The sequence below is a fragment of the Delphinapterus leucas genome, chromosome 15 (genome assembly GCF_059928025.1).
Source record: "Delphinapterus leucas isolate spDelLeu-1000000601 "Yukka" chromosome 15, BTC_Dleu_Yukka2, whole genome shotgun sequence".
NCBI lineage: Eukaryota > Metazoa > Chordata > Mammalia > Artiodactyla > Monodontidae > Delphinapterus > Delphinapterus leucas.
In genome coordinates this window covers 76,253,511-76,274,660 of record NC_143143.1, presented here as the reverse complement: position 1 = coordinate 76,274,660, position 21,150 = coordinate 76,253,511, and the positions used below count along the sequence as shown (strand labels likewise).

Below are 21,150 nucleotides of genomic sequence, written 5' to 3'. Positions count from 1 at the left end.
CAGCCTTTTTCTGTAGAGGACCACATGCTAAATATTTAGGCTGTGAAGTCACATGGTCTCCGTTCCAACTCTTCAACTCAGCTGTAGTAGCTGGAAAGCAGCCATATAGATAATACATCAACGAAAGGGCATGGCTGGTGTTATGGACTGAATGTTTCTGTTTCCGCAATTCCTATGTTGAAGTCCTAACCCTCAATATGATGGTATTAGGAGGTGGGGCCTTTGGGAGGTGATTAAGTTTACATGAGGCCATGAGGGTGGGGTCCTCATGATGGGATTAATGCCCTATAAGAAGAGACCAGACACCTAGCTTGCTCTGTCTGCCATGTGAGGACACAGTGAGAACTTGGCCATTTACAAATCAGGAAGACCAGGAACTTAATCAGCTGGTACTTTATCTTGGACTCCCCAGCCTCCAGAACTGTAGGAAATAAATGTCCCTTGTTTAAGCCACCCAGTCTGTGGTATTCTGCTATATCAGTCTGAACAGATTAAGGCAGCTATGCTCCAATAAAACTTTATTTACCAAAGCAGGCTGCAGGCCAGATTTGGCTCATGGCGTAGTTTAAGGACCCCTGATTAAACATAGGCTTGGGGTAAACAAGTCCTAGACACCCACCCAATCCCATCACTGCCTGGCCAGGGGAACTTGGCAGGGCTGGTCATTTTATTCTCCAAGCCTCAGTTTCATTGATTCTAAAATGCGGATGAGAGTAGGAACCTCAGGTGGTTGCTGGGAAGGTTAAACATGATGATGGGGTAGAGCACTTAGCACACGGCCCAGCACAGCCTGAGTGCTAATACACTGGCATTGTTCAGGACACCAACGATGTTAACTATGAGCACCAGCTTCCAAACTAAACCTCAACATGAGGGCAAAACAGCTAATTACGCCAAATTTCCTCTGAAAATGTTCACAGCAACAAATATTTTAGGATAGAAGTAGGATTTGAGCCTGCCACTTTAAAATTCTTGGCTCATTACATGTTCCACATAGGACAATCTGTACAGAATTATACTGAATGAGAAAATGGCTTTTCATTCAGAAGAGCTGCTTCTGTGAAGAAACTCTCATCAATTTTCAAGTATAGATATATCAAACAAGAGAAATTAATAGAGTAAATATTAGACTAGAGATGCCAAAGATGTGGCATGCCCACCACCACTTGGCAGTCCTGTTCCTCAGCAGACGTAACCAATCAATCATGGCACTTTCTCAAGAAACCCAGATGAGGTTCCAGGTATTTTTTCAACACAGCTTCCAAGCAATAAACTATAGAACCTATTCACTATTCCTGTTCTAGAAAGTACTGATAAATTGTGGCTCTCTCCACTGTATCTTTTAAAATTTATCAAGCTCTTTTCATTGCTGTAGGTTGCCCACTGGGGTTAAAAACAAATGTTTCTGAGGTAACCGGAAGCTTCATGAGTAGATCTTATGAAACATACAAGAATGCTGGACTGGGAATTAAGAAGCCCACGCTGCAGTCCTGTTTCTGTCCCTCACTATCTACGCGTCACTGGACAAGTCTCCCTAATTTCCCCACTGCTGCTTTTTCACCAGTAAAAAGTAACTTATGACAAGGTTACTTATGGCCCTAAGTACAGTCGATCCTCATTATTCACAGGCTTGTACTTGTGAGTGCCCGCTCACTAAAATTTGTAAGTCCCCAGTCAATATTTGGGACGCTTTTGTGGTCACTTGCGGACACCTGCAGCACAGTGAAAAATTTGAATCACTTGATGCACAAGTTCCTGGCTAAGGTCAAACAAGGAGACGCTCTGCCTTCTTGTTTCACCTCTCATACCGTAAACAGTGTCTTTCTTGTGATCTATTTATTGGCATGGTTTTCACATTTTTGTCCTTTTCGTTGGTGTTTTCGCCATTTAAAATGGCCCCCATGCACAGTGCTAAGTGCTGTCTAGTGCTGTCTCTGTAGGATGTGCCCTACAGAGAAATGACGTGTGATCAGCTTTGTTCAGGCATGTGTCATAGTGCTGTTGACCATAAGTTCAATGCTAACAAATCAACAATATATGTTAAATAAGGTGTCTTTAAACAGAAACACACAAAGAATAAAGTTATGTACTGATCAGCTGATGAACACGTGACCAGAGAGGCTCACAGGAACCTAGCCCTGTATTCCCTCCAGGAACAATGCTTCAGGGTTTGCTAATTCCGTGTTCACAGCAACTTTATAGACCATCACCACAAATAATGAGAGTCGATGATATCTATTTCTCTACTTGGCATTATGAATATTAATGCCATCAATAAAGAAGTAGCATTAAATATCTTATGTACCCACATATGTACCAAATATTCCAATCAATGCTAAAGGTTTCATTTAGGAAAACATACATAAGAGAGATCAACAAAATACTTCGAGAGAAACAAATTCTTTTTTAGGTAAAGAGGTCAGACCTCTCATTCTTCCCTCCCTCACAAGACCTCCATAAAGAATGAGCTGAAGGGCTTCCCTGGTGGTGCAGTGGTTGAGAGTCCGCCTGCCGATGCAGGGGACACGGGTTCGTGCCCCGGTCCGGGAAGATCCCACATGCCGTGGAGCGGCTGGGCCCGTGAGCCATGGCCGCTGAGCCTGCACGTCTGGAGCCTGTGCTCCGCGACGGGAGAGGCCACAACAGTGAGGGGCCCACATACCGAAAAAAAAAAAAAAAAAGAATGAGCTGAAATGCTCCTTTCTCCATCACCTCCGGAAGCATTCTGAGTACCAGGGGGTTACGGGCACAGCTCCTGTGCAAAGGACTACCTGTGGCTTGAGAGAACATCCTTTATACCACCAAGTTGAAACATGGTACCTGCAAGCAGTCGAGGGATGTGCTGACCACCCGTGGGGACTTGGACTGGCAAGCCAGCTCAAATGGAAGGAAATACTTGTCAGCTTCAATGAAGTTTGCCTTTGGTGGTGCGGTAGCACCAAGCCTAGGAAAAAAGTAGGAGAGGGCCGGAGAGGGGAAATGAAAAAAAAAAAAAAAAAAGAGCCTGCTTTTCCTACCCCCCACTCTAACTTCCCATCCCACTTGCAATCATTTAATTAAAAGTGCCTGCAAACTGCATCTGTGGGGCTAGACAATGAAAAGTTTAAACACATGCATTAGGAAAAAACACCAAGGGGCCACAGGCAGAGAAAAAGGTCTCTGATGAGCAAGCTGTATCGACAGCGGCCTGGACTGAATCCTGGCACCTGCCACGTCAGAGCTGTATTTCTGAAATGGGACTCACTGGCTTCACTACTATGAAGATGAGGAGCAGCCCCTTACCAGAACAAGCTGCCCTCCTGCCTGAGGAAGCATGACATACAAGAGACAAGGGCTTTGCCTCTCCTGTCAAGAGAAGGTACAACAGCATTAACTTGACCTTCCTTATCCTTTCCTCCAAATATGCAGTTGTTGAGCCAGTAACCTGTTAACTCGGTATCAGTTCAAACACATACAAAGTCTTGCCACGTGCCCAGTGCTGTGCTAGGAGAGTGTGTGCCACCCGAGGATCAGAAATATGGGAAAACATGCAGAGAAAGGGGTTCCCACGGCCACCACCTACTACTCCCTTCATACTGCACTTCAGCAAGGAGAACATGCCCAGGCTTACCTTTGCTTTTCTATTTCTGCTTTAATTTCATCTGGTGGGGAAGAAAGAAACGCATGTTAGGAGCATGCAATAAGTATATTAAAAAAACAAATATAACAAAATACTGAAAGCTATCTAAGTAGGGGGATGATGATCTTTTTCTCTTTCCCACATTTTCTGTAAGTATATATACTTTTTCTTTAGCACTTAAAAAAATTGTGGTAAATATGTGTAACACAAAATTTACCACATTAACTATTTTTAAGTGTACAGTTCAGTGGCATTAAGTACATTTATATTGTGCTAAGTCATATATAATTTTTATGAATTAAAGTTAATTTATAAACCTTTACCATGGAGGGTACAACAACTACATGGTTACAGTTATGGAATAGTGCCAACACTCAGAAGTCACAGTCTCAAAGAGAGATCATCTTATTTCCAGGAGAACAAGATTTTGTGCCATTGAGACAAGAACATCCTATATCTAAACACGCCGGACTCCCCCACAGCCACTTAGTCAGTCGAATGCATTCCTACATGTCAGGCTTGGCAGGCTCGCGGTATTATTAAAGCAGGCCAGTGAAACATGTCTACCTGAATGCCATGTATTCAGATAACCTCCAAAAGGCCAGCCTTCTTCACACAATCTCTTGAGAGCCAGTGGTTTGGGTATGGCATTAGTTATCCTAGCAACCCCAGAACACAGTTCTGGAAGTGACAAGTTTCCTTTTCCTGGACAACTCTATTCTAGACTGACCTTTAGGAAGTGAAAACCGAGTAACTGGACTCACTAGAGGTGGGAATTTTAACCTTCAAGCCACTCTTTCAATGTCCTCTTACTACACACATAAGAAAACAGAAGAGGAACACCAGATGACTAATATCAAACATTTCGCTCATGGACCACAAGGCCTGTGACACACAGGTTCTGCTAAAGAGAGCTCTGTGGCATGGTTCCTGCTCCTCTGGGACAAGAATCCACTCAGGAAGTAGCTCTGGCCTCCTCTAGCTGAGGCCCCAGGCTGTGGGAGTGGTCCGGGAAATCCAGCCCAGGAGGCTGGTGGCCAAGCTTTCAGCTTGCAGAAATCAACATGCATAATGTCAAGACTCTGCTTGGTGGTAATATTATCTGTCACTGTGTGACGTGTCAGAGGGGCACTGATGCCGGAACTCAAATGCAAGGGTTCCTTCCAGTCATGGTTACCTTATTAGAGTTAAGTTTAGCTGTTAAGTGTATGTGAAGCAATTAGGCATTTGTTAGAGTCTGTGCTGACCTCTGAGCTCTAAAATAGTCTGTTCTAGAATGCCACTGGTGTCAACCCACCAGTTGACAAATCAATCACCAGGATTGCTACTTACTCACTGAGGCACTAAGGGTAATCAAATCAAAGACCTATGGAGGCCAGGCAGGAAACCTCCTGGAGAGACACAGGTGGGTATAAGACACCAGCGGCAGGGAGGACCCCCTCCCCACCCAACAGGGCATGGAGTGCAGCAGAGTCTCAGTCCCAGCTGATTGAGCCCAGAAGTGCCCATTGTTCTGATTTTTCCAGAAGTCAAAATCTGGATTTTAAGTGAAAACTCCAACTGTAATTGGAAGTAATTTCAACTGTTTAAAAAAGTTATGCTCTGGGACTTCCCTGGCAATCCAGTGGTTAAGACACCACACTTCCACTGCAGGGGGTGCTGGTTCCATTCCTGGCCAGGGAACTAAGATCCTGCAAGCCGCGAGGCATGGCCAAAAAAAAAAAAAATTATGCTCAAATGAAACTCGTTTGCAGGCTGTCCTGACCTTACACTACCAGTTTGCAACCTCTGTCTTAAGGGAGAGGGAAGAATCAAGGAGAAAGAAATTCACTGGCAGCGGAAAACTAACTGCAGGGGATAAAGGACTATGACCAGCACAAGGAAAACAAAACATCCCCGTTTTATACAAGCAAAACGTTGCCAAAGAACAAAGAGCAACTAAGGAGCCAGAGGACCAGGGTTCAAGGCCAAACTCTGCTATATCTTACAGATGAAGAGACAAGATCCAGAAAGGTTACAAGTCAGTGAGAGGTGGAGCTGCGACTTGAACCCAGAAAATTAGGCTCCCAAGCCTGTGTTCGTAACCTCTTGGGTAACTTGGCTCTCAAATAAGCATGTCGAATTACTCCGTAACCTATATGTGCGAAACAATATAAACACTGGTTTTGCATCATTAATTCAAAGCATGAATGCTGTGATGTTCGTACTGCTCTGTAGTATGAACATCCCTCATCCAGCCTCGGGGAGCCTATTTACAACCCAGGCTCTGGAATCCCCCCACCTCTTTTTCTGGCCTGATGGGACAGGACCACAGGAAGGTGCACCCTGGTTTTCCGATGGGAATGAACAAGGGCCAGTGTGACTTGAGCAGGGCAGGGCATAGCCCTCCACAGTGAGCAGTACCTACTGCAGAAGACCAAGAAACTGCGATCTTCACAAAACACGTGATCACAGATTTCCTTTAGTCTTCTTAATCTATACTTAAGTATTCCCACAAGTATGAGGAATTGTTGCACTCTCTAGAACATTCTTTGTTAAAGAAAAAAAATGTGAAAAATCCTCTCCACAAGGCCCAGTAGGGGTCCAGATAAGGAGAAGCCCCTGGAGGGCAGTGGAGGAGGGGCCTGAGCAGACCTATGTTTGGACAGATCCCTCTGGCTGCAGTTTTGAGTATAAAGAGGAGGGTGGACAGCACAGAAGCAGGGAAGCCAATCAAGAGGCTGCTGCTAATAACCCAGGCAAGCATTAGTGGGGGCTGGGGCCAGGGCAGGGGCAGAGACGATGAGCATGAGCCACAGGAAAGCTGGAAATGGCTTGAGGGTAGTAGTTCCATATAGTCTGACCCAACAGGTGGCTTCTAGATATATTTGGATAATACAATATTTTTTTCCATTGAAAAGAGGCAGGGGACTTCCCTGGCGGTCCAGTGGTTGAGACTCCGTGCTTCCACTGCGGGGGGCACAGGCTCGATCCCTGGTTAGGGAATTATGATCCCATATCCCACATGCTGCATGCAGCGTGGCCAAAAAAAAAAAAAAAAGAGGCAGGGAAAAAAAAAACAAACAGGGAAAGGGTGTGTGGCATGGGGTCCCACAGAACACTTGACATAGCCTGGTGTGGTGAAAGACAAGAAATGGGTTGGAAGTTCCGAAAGAAAATAGACATCTATTAGCTGAATGATGCCAGGCAGGTTATTAAACCTCCCTGAATCTTGATGTCTTACTCTAAAAAAAATGAGGATGATAAAAAGCAGCCCCATATGCTCCAGAGACTGTAACTAGGCAGTTGGGTGTAGGTAATTCTTTTAACAAACCCGAAGTATTGATGGCTAAGGCAGTGTCAGGCATACACAGGTGGTCAATAAATGTCCGTTCTCTTGCTCTTATCTTAAAACAGGAGTCAGTAATAGTGCAAAATCTCTAGTGCCATCGGTGGAACGACGGAAAGCCAAGGGAAAGAAGAAAATCAGTGGAACACAAATCATCATAATAACTGCTGACATTCGCTAGGGGCAGGTGCCCATTTGGACCTCCTTACAACTCAGGAAGACAAGAGACTCATCTCCTAACCATATACAGTGAGGAATCTGGACACAGAGAGGTAAAGTCACCTGCCCACAGTCACAGTAGGAAGTGCCACTACAGGATTCACACCCAGGCTGTCTGCTCCAGAGCCAAAGAGGAGGAGGATGGGTGAGGGAGGAGGAGTGGGCACACTTGCTCCAGTTTATTGCCCTGCCTTTTAACATGCACTGCTCTCCCAAAAGCCAACTGGGCAATTAGTAGCAAAAAATAAGCAGGCTGGAAAGGAGCCAGACCTGAGTGGGGTGGGGCAGCTGCCCCTGAAAAGCCATGCTGTCTTCCTGGGAAATCCTTCCTGGCCATCGCTGTCAGTTAGGAACCTTGGGTCACACCTTCATCAATGACTTTGGCACCAGCTCACATTCTCTGCTCCACTCCCAAGCTAAGTCCAACAATGACCACGACAAAGCTCAACAACGCCATCCCCGGTCAACTCCCCAAAGCCCCACGACATCCCGTGGAACCTTCACCTCCCCTCACACATCTGATCCGCATACCCCTCTCTACTATGCAAACCAACACTACCCTCAGTTCCTCCTCCACCCCAAGTCAGCCTGGCGTGGCTGGCCACACTCTGAATCTTGTCCCTGTTTGGAACTGTGCTACTTCTAGCTGCTGCCTGTTCTCTGCCCACAACCTCCTTTCCTTCCAGATGACCCACTAACTGCTCCCAGTAGGACCCTTCTTTGGCCTGTCAGACCTGACAAGGCCAAGAACTTGTCAGCTTTCCCCTCTTTTCATTTTCCAGGATGGGTCCCATTACAGGATTGTTATCTGAATGACAGCCAAACAATAGGCTTGACTCTCTCTGACTTTTAGTCTCAACTTCTGGCAAAATCCCAAACTTAGATTATATGACCCTCTCCTCTGACCTGTCTCCACCTAACGACTAGACCTCTGACTACAGGGCAAGTTGGTAGGTCTATAAAGGCCCTAATCACCAATCACAATGGAACCCTAAATACTGCCAGTTAAGCTCACCACCTCCAACTCTCCACAAAGACTACTGCACATTTCTCTACTCTCTTCAAATACCCCATCTCTCCCTCCTAGTCATCACCATTCATCTTTACTCACAACCGATGGAGCAGCTTATTTCATGCAGAAATTAGAAGCAACACGAGGAGACTCCCTCAACTTCCTGTTGGCCAATCTACAAACTCACCTACTTCTGTACCCAGCCTGCACTCTCTCCTGCTAGAAAACAGTGTCGAGCCCCTCCAACTTGCAGTCTCCCACCCCTACTGCCTCCTGAGGAACTACCTAGAATCTGATCACTTCTCATATGCTGGACCACCCCCATTACCCCAGACCAAGCCACCATCATCTCCCACCTCGACTACGAGCCTCTTTCTTAACTGGTCTCACAGCTTCAGCTCTCACCCTTCCTCCCGGCCCACATCTTTGTCTACACAGCAGCCAGAGGGATTCCCTTAAAATGTAAATCAGATTACATCTGCTCAAAATAGATTATCCATAACCATCATAATGTAAATCTGATTAACATCTGCTCCTTTGCACAAAATGCCACTGGCTTCTCATCTCACAGAGTAAAAACTCACAATCTTGAACTTGGCCTCCAAGCCTCTAAAACATCTGGCCCTCTGCTATCCCTCTGATCTCACCTCCTACCACCCCGCCCCCAGCTTACTTGTTGCCTGTCCTGTTCAGGGCCTTTGCACTTGCTCTTCCTGCCACCTGGAATGCCCTCCCTCCCCCAGATATCCACAAGACTCACTCTTCCATTCCTTCAGATGGCTGTTCAAATGTCACCTCTTCAGAGAGGCCTTCCCTCACCACCTAAAACTGCCCTCCTTGTGATTCTGGACCACCTTACCTGCTTTATTTTTTCACTTTACACCGATTTTTCCTAGTTTTTCATCACAGTATTTATCACCCTTGATATACTTTGTATCAATTCACTTATTCTCCATCTTCCCCAGTAGAATATAAACTCTGTGATAACAGAGACTTCCGTCTGTTTTGTTCACTGCTGAATCCCCATTATCTAGGAATTCCTAGACACAGAGCAGGCACTCAGTATTTGCTGAATGAATAAACTGTCCTTTCTCTTTCTTGCATTATTTAACCTCTCCCTTAACTGGCTCCCTTCCCAATGACATTTAAACAAGTTCAAGCCTCTTCTACCTTTAAACAAAGAAAAATATAAAACCAAAAACTCCCACGATCCACATCTCCATCTTCTCCTTCACACCCCAGGCAAAGCCCTGGAAAGAGTTGTGTCTGTTTCCTCACCTCCCATGCATGCCCCAACCCATTCCAGTCTGGTTTTCACCTTCACTGCATCAGCAAAACAGCTCAAGCTAAGGTCACCCATGACCCGCATGTCTCTAAATCTGATGGGCAATTTTCCAGTTGCCATCTGACCTCCTTGCAGCATTTGACCTGACTCACCTCCCCCTCCTTGAAATTTTCTCGGAAATTTTCTCAACTTCCGGCTTCATAAGCACCCGTTTTCATCTGCCCTCTGCTTCTTGTCCCATCTCTTCTCCATTTCCTTGGTAGACTCAGCCTCCTCTGCCCAGCCAGGTAGGCCAGGGTTCCTCGGGCCCAGGCTCTCCTGCCTCTTCTTTTCTGTACACTCTCCCCCACAGGCCTTCGCAGCCTCAACTGCATCTTCAATTCCCACCTGGGCTCGGATGACCCCCAAATCTTGATTTCCGGTGCCGGCCTGCCTTATGAACACAAGGCTCGTACATCCATCCACTTCCTATTCCACCTGTCCAACTGGATGCTCAAAGGCAGGTGAAACTCAACACATCCAAGTCCCAACTCAGATCAAGCTCCTCCACCCACCTCTCCCTAGATGGTCTTCCCACTCCCATCTAAAAGAACTGCACCACTATCCATCCAGTTGCGTGAGTCAGAAACTTAAGAGTCAGCTTTACTGATCCACTTTCTCGTGTTCTTACCCAATCCATCACCAGGTTTTCTTAGTTTTACCTTCTCAACAAGTGGGGATACATTCACTTTACTCTGTTACTACTGTCACTACTTAAGTCCAGGCCACCAGCATCTCTCCCTTGGATGATGGTAACTGCCTTCTCACTGGTCCCTGGGCAGTCCCTCTGGTTTTCCTCGAAGATGTTCTGAACATAATGGCTAAAGTGATCTTTCCAAAATACAAACCTGTTTATCCCATCACCTTCTTCCCTGTTTAGAACTCTGCAGTGTTATCTCACTGCTTTTGGTCTAAAAATCAAACTCCTCAACATAACCTCCAAGATCTTGCATGGTAGGACCCTGGACTACCTCTCCCACCTTATCCCCAAAACCTCTCCCCCTTCATTTGCCATGCTGCAACCACACAGTGGCCTCTTTTAGTTTCTTTTAAAAAAATTATTATTAAAGCTTTTTAAAAATTTTGAGGTAACTACAGATTCACAGGCTGTTGTATCTTTTAGTTTCCTTAACCGTCATATTCCTCTCTGACACAGGGCCTTTGCATATGCTGTTCCCCCTCCTGCTGCCATAATGCCTCTCACCCTAACCTATTTAATTTTTATTTATCATTCAGCTCTCAAGACTTCCTCAGGGAAGCTTTCCTTCATCCCTTTGTCTACTCCCCTTGTGGGACCAGGTTCCTCTCCTTCATAGGAGTTGTCAGGTTGTTAGTATGACTCAGAGGACATGATCATCTGAACAGTCCCCTTCTTCCCCATTAACTGCAAACACCATGAGAACAGGGTCTTTGTTTGTTTTGTTTTCCTTGCATCATGACACCTGGTATGACACCCAAATAAATATCTTCTGAATGAATGTCACCCTGGTTTAGTCAGAAGGACTATATATAGAACAAGTATGCACTGACTACTCCTTAGGACAGAGGGAAAATTTAAGAATTCTAGGTCCTAGCACAAGAAGGCTGTTCTCCCCACAAGTCTATAAAACCTAATGAAATACCTAATAAAAAAGCTAAAAGACTCATTTACAACCAAGACAGTAAACCCAAAGAAGCTTCTTATAGGAAGACTCCAGGAATGAATTCGCAAACAGTTAAGTATTTTCTAAGATAACCTTGCTGGAAAGAAAGTCAAGTATTTTCCAGGCAGGCCCCCTCAGCCTGGTGAGAAAGAACTCACTACAGCTCTGAGCTATTTATATATGGGAGACTCCATGTACTTGCTGATTAAGCACACGTTTTCACAAGTTTGCTCTTTTCCATAAAGAATGGTCTCACTGTTTTCCCCAGCACTGCTTACGGTTTCCCCTGAGATTTACAAGTACAGGACAGAGCTCTAAATTTTTCCAACCACTTGCCTCACCAGTGTCGAAATGTCAGAGACCAGCAAAGATGTCCATAAACCAACCAATAAGGGAGGCAGGAAGAACAAGTATTCAGTTCCTTCTCCTTTAAATATGGTAACACCAATGCCTCTGAATTTTAGTAGGTCATTTGTTAAGTGCCAGATACGGTGTCAGTTATTTGTTGTGCTAGTTCATATAACCTTTACAACAATCCTGTGGCACAGGCATTATCACCTTTCTCATCCCAGGAAACCAAGGCTCCGAGAAGCTAAATGATTAGTCCAGGATCACAAGACCAATCAATAAGCAAAGTTTCAAACACAGCTCCCAATGAATTTTCTGCCAATCCAACAAATAAATGCTTTTCAATAATCAAAATTCAATTTTTAGTGCTGCTTCTAGACAGAGAACCTCCTCCTGCAGAATCACTATAAAGCTTTTCAACAAAAAGTAATGTCAGGGTCCCAAGTCCTATTATTTCTCAAAATTTTTATAATCTACAGCACATATAAACAAGATGTCTAATCAAAACACCCGACTTTGCTAACATTAAAGGTTTTACTTTGTGTTTCAATTGAAAGCCTTACTTTATGACAATTTAGGGATATTTTTGGTATTTTTCAAATTTTGCACTTACGTTCCTCCTAATAATGAGAACAGTTATTTCAAACACATCAGAGTTAGAAGAACAACAACATCGTATGCAGGAAAAAGCCATTTACCATATATTATATGGACATGTGAATGCTGAATGTTTTTTGTATATTAACATGCAACTAAAATTTATGAATATACTCCCTTAATTGGCTTCATCCTAATGACATTTAAACAAGTTTGAGTCTTTTCTACCTTTAAAAAAAGAAAAAGAAAAAACCAAAGAACCCCCATGAGCCACATCTCCCTCCTCCCCTTCACAGCACAGCCAAACCTTGGGAAAGAGTTGCGTGCGCTCACGGTCTATTTCCTCACCTCCCACTCACACCTCAACCCACTCCAGACTGGTTTTCACCTTCAGTGTGCCACCAAAACAGCTCAAGCTAAGATCACCAATGACCCACATGTCTCTAAATCCCATATATTAAACAGAGTAGCAAATCTAAAAGTGGATTTTATGATTTATATGTCAGCTACCCGTTGTAGTTGTTGCCCACCTGGATGTGCAGATGTGGGCAAGTTGCCCTCTGAGCTTTGGTTTCCCTTTGCCTGCTGTACCCAAAGACGGACATCAATCACACGTCACAACTCCAGAATGAATAGAAGAGTTTACTGCTGATGTAGAGAGAGGTCATAAATCAGCAAGATTTAATACCTCAAATGAAACTCATGGGAAACCAGCTCTTTAACTTCATTTCTTTCTTCCTGTTAGTCCGCAAATTAAACCAAAGACATAAGCAGTAAAAAGCTGCAGAGAAAAAGCTGTGATCTTTTTGATTAGCGGCTTTCAAATACTACATCTCAAAATTCAACTACAAAAAATACGGTCTCTTTACTTATTGAATGCTCTACTTACTGAAACATCACCAAAAGTTCACTGCATAGAAACTTCACTGCCAATATAATGATTGTTTAAGACTCCAATGAGTATTTTATACAACATAAGAACTTTTGTATGGAGGAGCAATGGTAGTAATAGTTAAGATCTTGGGCTCTGGAGCCAGACTGCCAGTGTTCACAGCCTGGCTCCACTGCTTCTGGTTAAGTCACGTCAGCCAAGTTCTTAAGGCCTTCGATGAGGATAATAATAGTAAGAACTAAACTGCATGTGAAGCGTATGGCACGGTGCCTGGAACACAGAAGTGTTTAGTACATGGTTGATTATCATATAGCTATTATATAACATGTGATTTAAAAAAGTCACTCACTCGGGCTTCCCTGGTGGCGCAGTGGTTAAGAATCCACCTGCCAATGCAGGGGACACGGGTTCGAGTCCTGGTCCGGGAAGATCCCACATGCCGCGGAGCAACTATGCCCGTGGGCCACAACTACTGAGCCTACGCTCTAGAGCCCACGAGCCACAACTACTGAAACCTGTGCTCCTGGAGCCCGTGCTCCGCAACAAGAGAAGCCGCTGCAATGCGAAGCCCATGCACCGCAAGGAAGAGTAGCCCCCGCTCGCCACAACTAGAGAAAGCCCTCACACAGCAACGAAGACTCAATGCAGCCAAAGATAAATAAATAAAATAATTTATTTTAAAAAAAAGTCACTCACTCAATTGGGCGATAATGATGCGTCAGAGTTAGGTTCGTCACTATATAATCGCCCCACTCTGGTGAGGGATGTTGGTAATGCGAATGCGGAGACCATGCACGAAGGCAGGCAGGGAGGGGAATATGGGAAGTCTCTGCACCTCCCAGGCAATTTTGCTGTGAACCTAAAACTGCTCTAAAAATTAAAGTCACTCAATTTCATATGAAAAACATAGGTATGTTTAATGACAACTGGCAATTACAGAGCACTCAGCCCCTACTTGGCACTTTGTGGGTATTAAATTATTAAATAAGATACTGAATCTCCTACCATATATGAAGACTACTGTGAAAACAATTCAGTTAAAGTTTTCGAGATTTCCAGATTTTTCCACACCATTCGAAACCACTCAGCTTATTTTCTCAAGTCTCTAAACTTGATAGAGTTTAAGGACAGAAATATAATTTAAAGAGACCATGTGAGAGAATGGCTCTTAAATAAGACCGCTGTGAAAGGGAGGTTTAAAAATGTAATTATGTACCCCAACTGGAGGGCTGAAAGGTTCAAGACTATTAATATATATAAAAACTTCATTAAGAAAGTAAAGAGCAACAACGTCCTTGGGGTGATGAATACTTTCACAGGCTCTTCTGATTTCTCAGTAAAGGCTGGAAGGCCATGATCCTCTAATTGGGCAGGCCCTATCTACGCATCTGGCATTTAGTGAAGATGAATCCCTGAGATTACTCCAAACCTATTCCATCCTGATAATCACTGTTTTTACAAGGAACAACCCTTGTCTTCATTGAGCTTAGCGAGTTAACACTCTAATAAACACAGCCTTTCAGTCGTGTAATTACATTCCTATTTATTGCATCTACAAACCAAATAGAGCAATAAGTCATTCTTGAACGAGGAACCAACCTAAGTTAACATCAAGCCAGGGTGCTTAGAGTGTCTTGTGGTTTCTCACAGCTTAAAATAATAAATAACAGAGCAAGCCTTTACAGAGCACCTACTACATGTCAAGTTTTTTGCACACGTCAACTATCTTTTTTTTTTAATAAATTTATTTATTTATTTATTCATTGCTGCGCGCAAGCTTTCTGTAGTTGCAGCGAGCAGGGGCTACTCTTTACTGCGGTGAGCGGGCTTCTCATTGCGGTGGCTTCTCTTGTTGCGGAGCACAGGCTCTAGGCGCACAGGCTTCAGTAGCTGTGGCTCACGGGCTTAGTTGCTCTGCGGCATGTGGGATCTTCCCGGACCAGGGCTCGAACCCGTGTCCCCTGCATTGGCAGGCAGATTCTTAGCCACCGCATCACCAGGGAAGCCCCCTAACTTTATCTTTATAATAACCCCATCAGGAAGCTATAAGATCTGTCCAAGGTCACAAAGATAGCAAGTAGAAGGCAAGGGATCTGAACCCAGGCAGTCTTGAGTCCACAGAACACACTCCAAATCCCTACACTACACAGCCCCTGCATCCGTGATCCCCTCCCTCTAATATGCTACAACTGGTGGAAGGTCACAGAAGCTGTTTCCTGGAAGTGCTCCTATCGTTCAAACATTTCAACTTTGAGCAGTCACTTACAGCTCCTCTTTTCAAAATGAGTAATAATCTATACATGGCAATCTCTAAAATACTCGCCACATTGCAATGTTTCGTACACAGGCTTGTTTCAGCTACTTTTACTGGACACAAAACTGGGCCTTGAGATGCAGAGTGAAATATCACCAGATACTTTGCTATATGCTTTCTTCTGCAGTCATTTTTATTTAACAGCAATGACACACAAGTACTGTCTTAAAAAAAAAAAAAAAAGAGGTCCAGTCTCACTCTTTACTAGGTTCCCTTGTAATAATGACTCAGTTTGGTGATGATGAGCCACCATGACAGTTTGCTATTCAATTAACCTGTGGTCAGATTACTTCCTTTATAGGCTATTTCTTTTTTTTCTTAAATAACATCATATGGGATATTTTATTTAACTCGTCTATATTGTTTGACAAGAAAAATATTTTTAATGGAGAATTTATATTTTCAGTATAGGCTATTTCTTACAATTCACTACCAAAACACTGAATGTGCATTCCACAATTTGGGTTAGAAAAATCTGAATTTCTCAACAAGGCATGATCCAAAAATATATAAAAAGCTCTCAATGTTAAGGCCCTCTATGACCCATGTGACGATTTTATACGTAGGTTCCAACAAAGTGAGATACAATTTGCTGAAAATCTGATGTTAAGTGTTCTGAAGGGGGAATGAAAACTTCTCTGCCAAGTACCTATTTTGAAACTTCTGCAACAATTCACTTAAAGTAACACTAAGAGGACAGAATGCAGGCAGATTTCCAAGCAGAGTTGTAAGTACCAGGCTTTTGCCTAACTACTGCTTTGTAGTGCTTATCCTGCATTCCTGATAAAACAATATCCAACAGTTAGCCTTGGTTTCCTGAATAAAAAAGCTTTACAAATCTAAATCTCAGTAAATTCCTCTAATTGATCCTGAATTTCACAGGACTAGTATGTTTCCAGATTTTCTCAGCAGCAACAACCTTTGTATCAATAGTTCTTGATCCTTGAGGGAGTCTCAGACCCTTCTGAGAAGCTGATGAGAGCCACCGCCTTCTTCCCAGAGAAATAAATGCAAAGTTCACAAACCCATTCCTAGGCCCCAAGAGAAGACTCCCAGAATACCCTGCACCAAATGAAAGGAGAAAGGTGATGGTAACCTCAAACTCTGTGACAGAAAATCAAACTTTCCATTTACGTGGTCACTTGTTAGGGAAAACAGGTCTTTTTACAGATTCCAAACCAAAGGCATTGGGGTGATGAATTAACTTGATGCCAACTCTGGTCAAATGTATTGATCCTCATGGCCTAGAACTCTCTTCTCCTGAAATTCCACGTGGTGAATACTTCCTGCCTTTCAGTACTCGGCTCAAATGTCACCTCCTCAGAAAGGATTACTTTCTTGACCACCCTATGGAAAGCAGCCCTCAGGCCCTTTTTATCACATCTACTTTTACAAAAAATTTTACCGAAGTAAGGTAATTATGAAACAATTACTTTTAGGGCTCCCCTGGTGGCGCAGTGGTTAAGAATCCACCTGCCAATGAAGGGGACACGGGTTCGAGCCCTGGTCTGGGAAGATCCCACATGCCGCAGAGCAACTAAGCCCGTGTGTCACAACTACTGAGCCTGCGCTCTAGAGCCCGCCAGCCACAACTACTGAGCCTGCGTGCCACAACTACTGAAGCCTGCAAGCCTAGAGCCCGTGCTCCACAACAAGAAGCCACCACGATGAGAAGCCTGCGCACCGCAACGAAGAGTAGCTCCCGCTCACTGCAATTAGAGAAAGCCCGTGCGCAGAAAGGAAAACCCAACACAGCCAAAAATAAATAAATTTTTTAAAACTGCTTTTACGAAAGTATTTATTAGCATTCAAAAAAATGTCTCATTCATTTTAAAATTTACTTATTCTGCCTCCCCTATTAGAGTAGAAGCTCTGTAAGGGCAAATACCTTGTCTGTCTCATTCCCCATTGTATCCTCAGTGCCTGCCACCCAGTGGGCATTTGATAAATATTTGTTGAGTGACAAACTAAAAGACAGGATGTTGATGATGGAATCAACTACCAAGGTTTTAACTAGAGATGAATCAGACTTCTCCCCTCTTTCAATCATCTGTGGGTCCATTCAGTCAGCATCTACTGCGTGTTAGGCCCTGTTGCAGATGCAGGGGATCCAGCGGTGAATAAAACAAACAAGTGTCTCTGCCCTCACAGACCCTCTATTTGAGTGGACCGCAAGGAAAGAGCAGATCTCTTTAACACTACAATACCTGAAGGTGCAGGATAACCCTCTACATTCCATTCCTATTTCCTTTCATCCCCAAATGAAAGGAAAACATACACCAGTTGGGCACTTCCAAAGCAGGCCTCAGGAGTTTCCCTAAACCAGTTGGGCAGCTCTTCTCACAGGCTCTGCTCACATGGGGTAACTCCAACCAGCAGAACCCAGGTAAAGAAAAAACTCAGAGCAGGGGCTGCTGCTTCTGAAGGTGACGAGAGAAGGAACCAGGAAATAGGACGGCAAGGAGCCGTGGCAAGAGCCCTGGGCTGGGAGGCTGGAGAGCCAGCCCTGGCTGTCACCAACTTGCTAGGTGACCTTGGGCCAGTCCCGAGCTGGCAGGGCATCAGTTTCTCCCGGGGTATAATAAGGAGGGCGGTAGGGTGGGACTCGCGGTCGTGGGGAAGTGGCGCCCTGGAGGCCGGGCTGAGGCCCCGTGGGGTAACAGCAGGCGTGGGGAGGCCGGCGCGGGGCCGGGCCGGGGCGGCTCACCCACCGAGCGCCACCTGGCAGGCCCTGCGCAGCTGGGAGTGCTGGGGCCGCTTCACCTCCTTGTCGGCTAGGATCTTCTCCAGGGCCCGGGACACGAACATGCTCTTGGTCTGGCTCTCCTGCATGGCCCCGGCCCAACGGGGGCTAAAAGCCCCGGGGGCGGATGGCGCTAGCAGGCGGGCGAGCGAAGCTGAGGGCCCGGCGTCCACGCCGGCACCAGCCGCGTCCGTCCGCGCCGCCCAGTCAGGAAGCGACGCCGCGGCCCCACGGCGCCGCCATGTTGGAGCGCGTCACGTGACCACGTGACTGGAGGGGGCGCTACGGCGTCCGTCGACTCCGTGACCCTGGGGGGCGTGGCCTAGGCTTGGGGCGGGGCGGGGCCAGGTGGACGAGGAGGGGAGGGGCGAGGGTGGAGGAAGGAAGGGGCAAAGTTGGGAGGTGAGTAGAAGTGGGTGGAGGCAGGAGGGCATGTGAAGGACGGAAGAAAGGTGGTGGCAGGCAGGAGGGGTGGTGATGGGGGTGTGAGGCGAGAAGGTGAGGAGAAAGGCCATGAGGAACGTGAGAGTGGGGATGACAGGGTCAGAGAAGAGATGAAGAAGGAGAGATAGAGGTGGAGGAGATGGGGGAGAGGAAGAAAGGAAAGGGAACAAGAGGACTGGAAAAAAAGAGAGTGAGAGATGCTAAAGGAGTAAGAGGAGGAAAGAGAGGAGGTGAGGGAGAGAGAGAAGATGGAAAGAAAGTTGGTGAGTGAGAGAGAGGTGATTAGGCAGTCAGGGGAGGTGAGGAGAAAAGAGAGGAAGCTAGAGGATTGGAGGGGGGGCGGGCGTGAGAGGAGGGGAGGCGGGAAGGTAAGAGGAGAAGTGAGGGGAAAGGGAGGGGGAGATAGGGAGAGAGCAGGGAGGAAGAGGAGAGTTGGGGAGCAGAGCAGAGGAGAGGGGGAACAAAGAGGAGGAGAGGGAGGGAAAGAAAGGGAAGGGGGGGAATTAGGAGGAGAGAGAGGCAGAGTGGAAAAAGAAGTGGTGCGGGAGGGAGTGGTGAAGGGGGAGGAGGCGAGAAAGGCAAGGAAACAGGCTGAGAGAGGGAGAGAGCAAAGGAGGGGGGCGTGGAGGGTGGAGGGAAAGGGCGGGGAGAGAGGGATGGTAAGGAGGTATATTCATGCACACTCTCCAGAAATGGGATTTCACCACCCCTGTGGCAAGACACACACCTTCCACACAGCCGCCCTGTCCCTGGAGTAGACCCGACTCCTGGCATCCAGTCCAGTGAACTTCTGTGTGTCCAGTGCCACATCTGTGCGCGGTGCTGCCAGAAAGGACCATCCCGAGTGCACCTCCCTCTGGAGTGTGTCCATCTATTTTCATAAACCTGTGGTTCCTCCCAGTGCAGTGTGTGAGGTGGGGACACTTGGGGGCATCAGACAGGGGGAAGAAACAGAGATGGCCAGTGTCACACAGCCTGCCAATGAGGGTAAGGAGACAGATTCTGGCCCACTCTGTGCTGTCCACTGGAGCCCTTCCTTTCACGCTGCCCACCTCCCCCAAGGGAGCCATGGTGCTGCTGGGCGTGCAAGGGCAGTGTCTTTTTGGAATCTCTGGAAACTTCTGACACAGACATGCTCAGATGCTCAGGTCTCAGCTCAAACATCTCAGGGAGGCCCTCCCTGATCACTGTGTTTAAAGTATCCCCTCTCTCCCTACAGCACTTTCTGACCTTTTTCACTTGTTGACTTGTTTGTCATCTGACTAGGGTTTAGGCCACAGAGAAGCAGGCTGCATCCCCAGGGCCTGTTCTGGAGCTAGGTAGAAGGTTTCATGGCCATAAATTCCATTGCTGTCTGGAGACTTTGCCGCTCCTCCCGCTAAGAAGTGAAGTCTGCATAGGATGGATAAACAGCAAGGTCCTACCGTATAGTACAGGGAACTATATTCAATAACCTGTGATAAACCAAAATGGAAAGAATATGAAAAAGAATATATATATATATATATATATAACTGAATCATTTTGCTGTACAGCAGAAATTAACACAACATTGTAAATCAACTGTACTTCAATGAATAAATGTTATCTCAAAAGAAAAAAGAAAGAAGTGAAGTCTGTTTCTCTACCCTCTTGTGACTTGCCTTGACCAATAAATGTGGTGGAAGTGAGGCTGTGCTCTTCCAGAACCCAGGCATCATGAGGTCTTCAGAGGTGCAGGAGCATCTGGAAGAAAGAGCCCATGGAGAGAGAGGCCCGTTATCCCAGCACTCCTGGCTGAGCCCAGCCCCCAGCTGACCCACCAGCTGAATTCAACAGCTTGAGAAACCCTGGTGAGACCAGTAGAGGAACTGCCCAGCTAACCCACAGATTCGTGGAAAACAACAAATGATTGTTATTTTAAGCCACTACATTTGGGAGTAGCTTGTTACACAGCAATACATGCATCACTGAGACACTCCTCAGTCCTTACGTGTTGAATGAATTAGTGAGTGAATGAATGAACGTGTGAAACGCAGAAGAAAGCAGTGCAGTCCACTGACTAACAGGTGTTTTGAGCCATCCCCCCATGACAAGGTCAAGCCATGTCATTCTCCTGCTGAAAACCCTACAGTGACTCCCCATCACTCTCCATTGTCCTTGGAATTGAGTCTAAGTATCTCACTGTGGCCTACTTCTCTGGCTTCATCTCTCTCCCCTTTCCTCCTCGTCAGGACTCTCAGGCCATTCTGGATTCCTTTTTGTTCCCATCAAGGGCTTGACTTATGCACCTCTGTTATGCTCAATCATTGCTTCTCCTTGAGGGCAGTACCACCCCCAGGGACATTTTTTAAATTTTCTGGAGGAAATATTTTTATTGTCATGACGGGGGGAGCAGGAATGCTTGTCTACATCCTGCAGAGAGCTGGACATTCCCAGATAGCAAAGAATTACACATGTCCCACTTGGTTGGACTAGACATTCCTGGAGGTGAAAAACCTATTGATAATGATCTCAGCCTAGAACCTACATAAAAACACAAAGCATTTTTGGTGCGGTTTTAATATATATTGACTTTTCCAGGAATGCAACTGTGATTATAATTCAAGGGAAAACTGTATTTTGTCTGGAACGTTACCAAATGCTGTTCACTGTTTCAAAACCACATTGCCACCATTTAGGCCAGCC

At 45.7% G+C, this 21,150-nt stretch overlaps 1 protein-coding gene across 1 annotated transcript in view; it reads right to left on the bottom strand.

Moving 5' to 3' along the window:
* ARFGEF2 (ARF guanine nucleotide exchange factor 2) overlaps window positions 1-18,309 on the bottom strand; it is a 101,389-nt gene extending 83,080 nt beyond the window's left edge. Inside the window, exons 1-3 of the mRNA XM_022597369.3 lie at window positions 18,008-18,309; window positions 3,611-3,641; window positions 2,821-2,944 (exon numbers count right to left, since the gene is read on the bottom strand). Of these exons, the coding sequence (XP_022453077.2) occupies window positions 2,821-2,944; window positions 3,611-3,641; window positions 18,008-18,128 (276 nt within the window). The 5' untranslated portion in view covers window positions 18,129-18,309. The remainder of the gene's footprint in view (window positions 1-2,820; window positions 2,945-3,610; window positions 3,642-18,007) is intronic.
* Between the last annotated feature and the right edge of the window lie 2,841 nt (window positions 18,310-21,150).